This window comes from Amyelois transitella, chromosome 13 (genome assembly GCF_032362555.1).
Source record: "Amyelois transitella isolate CPQ chromosome 13, ilAmyTran1.1, whole genome shotgun sequence".
Lineage (NCBI taxonomy): Eukaryota > Metazoa > Arthropoda > Insecta > Lepidoptera > Pyralidae > Amyelois > Amyelois transitella.
The window spans coordinates 7,603,277-7,611,273 of NC_083516.1; the positions used below are offsets into that span (position 1 = coordinate 7,603,277).

The 7,997-nt window shown below is 33.8% G+C and overlaps 1 protein-coding gene across 1 annotated transcript; it reads right to left on the reverse strand.

Annotated features, from left to right (window-relative positions):
* Window positions 1-7,211: 7,211 nt before the first annotated feature.
* On the reverse strand, window positions 7,212-7,782 carry LOC106129233 (uncharacterized). Its single transcript, XM_013327731.2, has 2 exons — window positions 7,739-7,782; window positions 7,212-7,653 (listed from the first exon to the last, which is right to left on the reverse strand). Exons 1-2 carry the CDS (start codon window positions 7,780-7,782, stop codon window positions 7,212-7,214), a joined length of 486 nt encoding a protein of 161 aa, XP_013183185.1.
* Window positions 7,783-7,997: the final 215 nt, after the last annotated feature.

Genomic DNA, 7,997 nt, shown 5'->3' on the forward strand with positions numbered 1-7,997 from the left:
TGAGCTTATCCCTTACTCGCCTTTTACAACATTCATAGGAAAGCGATGGAGTGGTCCTATTATTTTATTCTATTGGTGCCGGGAACAAGAAAGCAGCTAGCTCACACAATTCACTTCGCTGTCGGACAAGCATACTCTAACTTAACTTTAAATATGATTGGTGAGATGTAACATACTTCGTGTATTAATTACGCTATGATGATGTTGCTCTTGGAAATATACGTAGACTAAAAAAATACTTGAAAATGACCGTTATTCGTTTGTAACATTAGGTGGCATTCAACCACCAAGACACCATTTAGCTACTTCGTGAGTAAGACAAATATACCAAACATGTACGTAATTAAGCAATTAAAATTGATTTCCTTTTACGGCTTCGATGATTCATAAAATCCTTATGCAGCATTTACGACGCCATATGTTGGGACTCAATAAATATACTATAAACGGAGGACGTTCTCAATGAAATTGGCAGTCGGTTTATTGCCTATAAACGTTGCGAATAATGCGAGAAATTTTGAAGGAATTTGCCGTGCATTGCGACTTAGGACGTTATCATTTTTGTTATTTCATATTCAGATTTTCATGGCTTATAAATAAATATATCACGTCTGTTGGCTCTGTCTACCCCGCAAGGGATATAGACGTGACCATATGTATGTATCAAGTCTTTATATCTCATGTTGAAAAAGAGCCAATATTTTCACAAGTAAAAAACTTATAATATGAACTTAATTTACTAACGACAAAAATCCGTGCGAATCAGTCACACAGTTATATATATTAAAGAGATTAATTTAAGTCAAACTGTTATTAGTTTAAAACCAATCAAACATGAAAGGTATATCATTATATAAATCCAGCTTTAAATTTTATCAAAACTCGCACATTTTATACAAAAACACATCACTCACAGTCACACAATCTGAGTAGTAGAACAATGAATAAAACTGAGGAGAGTAATTCTTTTTGGGTCAAAAACTGTAGGGTCTGACGAGAGCCCTCTAGAACTAACGAGTGTCACAAAATGAAAACCCTCTGTGAAAGAACTTGTTTCTGAACTTATTATACAACACAAAGAAGCTCGTTGTAATGTAATGTAAAGACAAAGGGAGATTTACAACGGAATGTATAATTATGAAACTACTTATTCAGCTTCGTGTTGTTTTGTTATTTTAGGAGACTGAAAATCTTTTTGTCTTGAAATTTAGTCAGTTGATTTATTCAAGTGAAACATTTTCAGAACAGAATACCTAGTTACATAATATATATACATATAATCACGTCTATATCCCTTGCAGGGTGGACAGAGCCAACAATCTTGAAAAGACTGATAGGCCACGCTCAGCTGTTCTTTGGCTTAATGATAGAATTGAGATTCAAATAGTCACAGGTTGCTAGCCCATGGCCTAAAAAATGAATACCAATTTTACAACCTTATCTCTTAGTCGCCTTTTACGACATCCATGGGAAAGAGATAGAGTGGTTCTACTCTTTCTATTAGTATCGGGAACCTCACAGCACTAGTTAATTCAAATTAAATATACCATCATTTAGCCACTTATTAATTTGTATTGAAAAATACAGCCATATTTTAATGCCTGATCCCATTTTCAATACAGGACAAATTTGTCAACATTTTTAACTTTGTTTATTTCACATAGTATTATTCGTATTGTATTGATTTTTACACTCAAGAAATTAATATGAATAAATGTAAATCTTGATACATCGCTTAGTATTATTTAAAATACTTTTTTAAAAGTAAAGATACCTATGGACTAATCACATTCACACGGATTTCATCCCAACGAATTGTAGCACCTCTATTTTCAAGCGTAGGCTAAAATCGTTTGTCTATACAATCCGTTTGACTTACGTGCCTGCATTTCAAAGTGCTCTCAAGTTTTGAATCGGATCCAAGTTGTGTAAAACATCTGTTCCGATGCCAAAGCACGGAACGTATCTCATAAAGTTCTCAATAGATTCTCGTAACATATCAAAGTTTTTTATTAAATGACTAGATTTCGCTCGCGGATTCGCTAGCGTCGATAGTTACATCGAAAATGCTTTAACAAATAAATAACTGCACTTTGTCTTTATTACCGTAATATTGCTTAAGTTGTTAAGATATAATATTTATTAATGTGTGTGTATGGTATGTTTTAAATAATTCTGTGTTGAAACACGTTACAAATTTTAGTTCAAGACCTGTTAATTTTTCAAAGCAAAAAATCGTGTTCAAAAATATGAAAAATTGCAAATGTTTGATTAGGTAAATGTTTCTTCGATAGTTTTAGTAACTCGGTATTTACAAAAGTCATTCATCGACGGTTTTTAAATCATAATTTACAACTATCTGCATATAATATAAAAAAGTTGGAAAAAAATATATAGAGATACAAATTTCACGAATTTTTTTCAATAATTTTGCCTGGTTTTATATAGATTACACTAGGCTTTGCCCGCGTCTTGGCTTTTTTCTTTTCCAAAATAGATTTTTTATCAAATATTAATAAAATATAAATTTTAATCTTTTCAGAATTTAGCCTCTACGGTACGATTGTCGTAGCTCTGCTACAATCGTAGAGCCTGTGCTACGATTGCTACGATTTTCGTAGCAATATATAATTCATCGTTACTATGCGTACTAATTTCGTTGATTAAATAATAATAGTATATTAAACATGCGAAAATTGCGGGTATGAACTGTATGTACATGCCAGTTACCTACTACTTATACACATATACGTATTACACACATATACGTTTGTACGCAGATTTGTATATTTGTTCTCCTCTCTTCCTGAAGCAACTTCACAGTTATATTTCTTATGCATAAGAATAAAACTGTAAGTCAAAGCGCGGACGGAAGCTAGTATAATAATACACCTAGCTTTTATTATAACGTTTCTATTGTCTATGGACTCATTAAATCAGCATTCAAACGAAACAAGTTTAACAAGGAAAATATATTCTTTAAAAAAATTATAAGTACAAAACTGTTTACCATATAATTTGCATCATAACTAAAGACAGCAAACGGTAGCTCCGAAGCTAGCTAGCTGTTCAACTAATGAATGAAACATTTTATATGAAAAACTTTACGAATTCCGTGTTTACCGTTTTCTGTATCGTAGCTGGAGAGAGCCCGGGGTCCGCCTATGATATGGCCCTTGAGTGGAAATGGCAGGTCATCATTGACAGAAGCATGTTAGGTATTAATTTAACTACTCAAAATTTCTTCCCAAATATAATTTGAGTACCTATATCAAAATACTCGTAAATAATTTGAGTAGGTATATTAAAATAAAGTATATAAAACATGTTTGTATGTATGTTGTATACAAAAATATAACTTCTCTATTCGTTATGTTAGATTAGATAGATGTAATTCGTATATTTTTAATTAGTTCCTACTCGGGGCTTCGCCCCCTAGAAATTAAGAGTAAAATATAGCTCCTAACTTCCGATAACCAAATATATGTAAGTAAAAAAATACAAAAATTGTGTATTATAAAAAAAAATACATTTTTGTCAAAAATTTTTAAAAAAATATTACGGAATTTAATAGAAGAATCAGATTATGACAGTGACATCTCTGTCCTCACAATAAGGTCAATATCATTACGCATACAAACCCTACTCAAACGTTGATATATACAGTTACAAGAGCAGCCCTTGGGCCTTATTCATATTTTAGATACTTTTATAAATGGGAAGGAATTTATTAAAAATTCTAAGTTAAGTCAAAATCTTACATTTATCATTCTCATGGCGTTAGTTGTGGCATTTTCATTAGATATAAACCAGTAGTCTGTTTGTGAGCAACATGTTTTTGTGGGTAAGTTAGGATTTAGCACCCCGCAGTGTGGCACGCACGACGCTGATTTTTTGGCGCTAAAAACTATCGCTATTTCGCTTTCTATTGTGACATGAAACGAGATAGCGATAGTTTATTCGTGATAAAAATCTGTCTATCCTTCGCAACCTTTGCAGGCGAACCTAATATCAAATAATAGGTTATCCAGTTGGCTGGATGTAGCTTCACAAGTGTGTTGTTTTCCTTTAAATTTTTTACCCTTGACGAATGTTTCTTAGGTTTTCATATTGTCAATTGAAGAAAGTAAAAAAGATAAATTAAAGAGGACATCTGGGTGAGAATTTCAATAAAAGACATTAAAACAGCACAAAACCAATTTTGCTTTAAATGCAAGTTTGGTTGTAAAAATAATGTTAATTTGTATAAATTCCACTAGATGGCGCTGACTTATGAAGAAAATGCCATGAAAATCAAGTGCTCGAAAGTATTTAGAGTATATGTTCTTAAGGAATAAAGATCTGATATTATATGTACTGCAGTCTTTAACAGTCTTTATCACCTAGAGCACAAAACTTCTGACACAGAACACTGAAGTCCCAATTGGTTTAGTTTAGCGACTGGTAGGTACTCTGTGCAAAAAGCTTAAAATGGAAAAGGAATTAAATAAATGTAATATGAATGAAGGTAAAAAATTATGCTGGATATATGCTAAGTGAAACGATGTAGTCTCTGCCTACTCCTTGGTAAAAAAGCATGATCATATGATTTTTTGTATGATATTGAAATTTAACAGGAAATAAATAATTACATCATTTCGATTGACAACATTTTTATTTACATATATAATATGTATAATATAGAAAACACAAATACTCAATACAACAAATATTTATTACAGACCAGTCAAGACATCGATACCTTCGAAAATTATACAATATTATCAAAAATTATTATGTTGTTGTTATAATATTAGTGCATTTTTTAACTGCGATTTAAACCAAGGGAAATGTAATTAAGTTGCAAATACAAATTTATGATTGCTGTACAAAAAATATAAAACACGTGATTATAGCCATAAAATAATTAATTCGTTAAGATATTATAATAGTATCCGTTTCAATCATATAAATACCTTACAACAATATTAAAAAATAAAGGTAATGTATAGCTTGGGGTGTGATATGGCAAAATTGTCATAAGAACACGGTGCAAAGAAAAATCTAAAATTAGCTAAAAAAAGATCTTTCAGTTGATTGAAAAAACCATTTTAAAAATGTCATCCAAAGAACGTTATTTTTAACGCCGTTCCCGACAGATTAATAGAATAGGATTACTTTATCTCTTTCCCAGGGATGTCGTATAAGATGACTAAAAGAATAGGCACATTCATTTAGCGTAGAGCGTCGGTGGTCGAATCGGCAATGTGCACGGTTAAAATGCGTGATGTGCAAAAAGGCACAGGTTCAAATCCTACGTTGGCTATGTACCAAAGACTATTTTCAAAGTTATGTAAATTAGTTTGAATACTAACCGATGCTCTTACGGCAAGAGAAAACATAGTGAGGAATCCTGCACATACAGACAACTGAATGTGTAACCATGGTTGCAATACGGGTTAGGTTTACCTGCAAAGGTTGCGGAGTTCAGATGGCAGTCGCTTCCTGTAATAATCTGACTCACCCAATCCAGGATCCATGGTCAAAGGCATACCCCGGGCTTCTCTCCAGAGAGGTAAGGATACAAGCGGAACTAAAGCCAGGAGAAAGAAGAATTCATTTAGCGCAGTCTTTACCATGTTACAGTATGGGTTTGGTTGGGTATTGTTTCGTGCGAAAATCAGACTTCCCAAATTCATTGTCATGATCAAATGGCGCATACCAGGCTTATACAGATTGTATTTTTAAAATAATATTTTTTATTGATTTCTTATTGAAACTATATCCTTTTCATATGCTCTGTGCTTACGGAAAATTTTTTCATAAGATATATATCAGATATTTGGTGCTGTCAATACCATAAAATATTTTTTTTTGTGAACATAGACATAGTAGGATCACACATTATCACTCCACAACGTACGAGTACAACAGCTATTGTGGTTGGGATGGTCGGAATAATTTTGAGAGCATTTTGATGAATCGAGCCATCAAAAGCTGGTCTGCAAGTGAAGAAAGAATATGCTTCTCCTTTTCCCAAAAGAAGAAAGAAAGAAAATAAAAAGAAAAGCTTATTAAATACTTGAGATTCTTCAAGAGGTTAGCAACTTGTTGCTCGCAATATCTGAATCTAACTTTCATGATTAAAATCTTTAAAGCCATCCAGATAAATGTGGCCTCCGAGTCTTTTGGCTCTGTGTACCTCGACACACGAAGATGGTTTAAGAAGATAAAAAAATGTGTATTGTATGTATTTATAATTCATCACTAAAAATTAAAAAAAAAATTGCATTATAATTTGATTGCCAGACAATCTGCAGCCGAACATAAAGGGCGTAAAAATTTGTGCATTTAAAAAAAATAACAGTAGTATATCCCGATAAAAATAAGGTAAATAGATCTTTAAACCAGTCTAAACTTATTCAATTAATAGTTAAGTTTGCAAGGGTAGAAATGATGCTCTCAAAATTACTCGATACTTAATATACACCAATACAAAAATACTTTCACACTAAGTTTTGTATAACATCGAAAATACACACATTGTTTGGATAGATAATATAAAAAGTACTCATTATGTACACACAGGTCAAATCTCGGAGACAGAGTAATTTTAGGCACATTTATTTTTACAAAGTAATTATAATTCTCTTCATAAGAGGTGAAAAGTTTTGAAAACCTTGGCAAGAATATTATTGATTTCTTCAATCTATTAAAATCGCAATGAAACGTTTTATATTTATTCTACACTTCATTGAAGTGCTCAGAAATCAAATCATATTTTATTCAATTCATAACCAATAATTAACTTGAAAATATACGAGTATATGACAACATAACATATTGAAACTCGCGGGGAATGTTCAATTCAATCTTCACAACGTCGAAGCAACATTATAAAATAGGAATTTACAGTCACTCAATATAAACATTTTAACATACATTGTTTTAATAATACAACATTTGTTTACAATGAACCCTTATTATTAATGTATATTTTATACTTAACTTTAATCGACATTATTGCCGACAGTAAACATTGATCAGAGGGCCAGCCCCCAACCTCATAAGAATTTAAGATTTTCGAAGCGTCATGTTTAAATTCTTTGACAAACTCCACCAATGTTCGTCGCTAACTAATCTATGCTAGCATTTTCTAGAAAAAGGAGAGAAGCGCGTTTTACCTCGAGTACTCCACCGCATTACAGCGGTCGCGCTTAGAGGAGGTACTCTCATTGGTCGGGGCGATCAAAGGAGGTATTGGGTGTGCTCTCCACCTTTTTCAAAACTATCTTGAAAGCAAACGTGTGTTTCGGAGACACAGATGCTGGGCGAGGCGTTTGAGGCGAACGAGGTGGTGGATCGGGAGGCATTTCCGAACGTGTTCTGGAACGACGGGGCGGATTCGCTCTCATCAAAGGAGCAGATTGTGGCTCTTTTGGCTGTGGGGACAATCTATTTGGAGATAAGCGACTAGGTGATGCTTCTGGTGTGCTCGGCGGTAACATTAGTGGAGGAAGATTGGCACAGGGAGAACCACGTGAACCTCGTCGCTCTTTTAATCCCATTGGAGGTGGGGGAGACAATGGCGGTTCATCTTCTGCTGCTGCGACAACCACCACGGGTTCAGGTCTTGTGAATAGCGGTTTTGGATCATCGAACGCTATAGATTTCCTGAAATAATTCAAACCATTCTCTATCTCAGCTAATGCACGCCTCACAAACGGAAAACTTTCAGATAGTTCAGAAGTAGACTTGCGGACGGGGAATTCGGTTTCGCTGTCTCGCTTTCTCGGGCGGCATGTTTCAAACGTTGGATCTCCGGATGCGGCTACAGTTTCGGAGATTTGTCTAGTCAACGCGGCATGTTTGATGCTATCAGATTTAGATCGTGGTTCTCTAGTTTTAGGAGTGGGGGATCTTCTATCACCGAATTTCTTGCTAGCGGCTCTTTTGATAGAGGAGAACAAGCCGAGTTTTTCAGTAGGCTTATCGGATTTGTCAAGAGTAGGAAGAGG

Coding starts and splice junctions, on each gene's coding strand:
- LOC106129233 (XM_013327731.2), bottom strand. CDS start 7,782: ATGCCGCCCGAGAAAGCGAGACAGCGAAACCGAATTCCCCGTCC. Junction 7,654..7,738: donor CGAAACCGAATTCCCCGTCC/GCAAGTCTACTT, acceptor GAATTATTTCAG/GAAATCTATAGCGTTCGATG.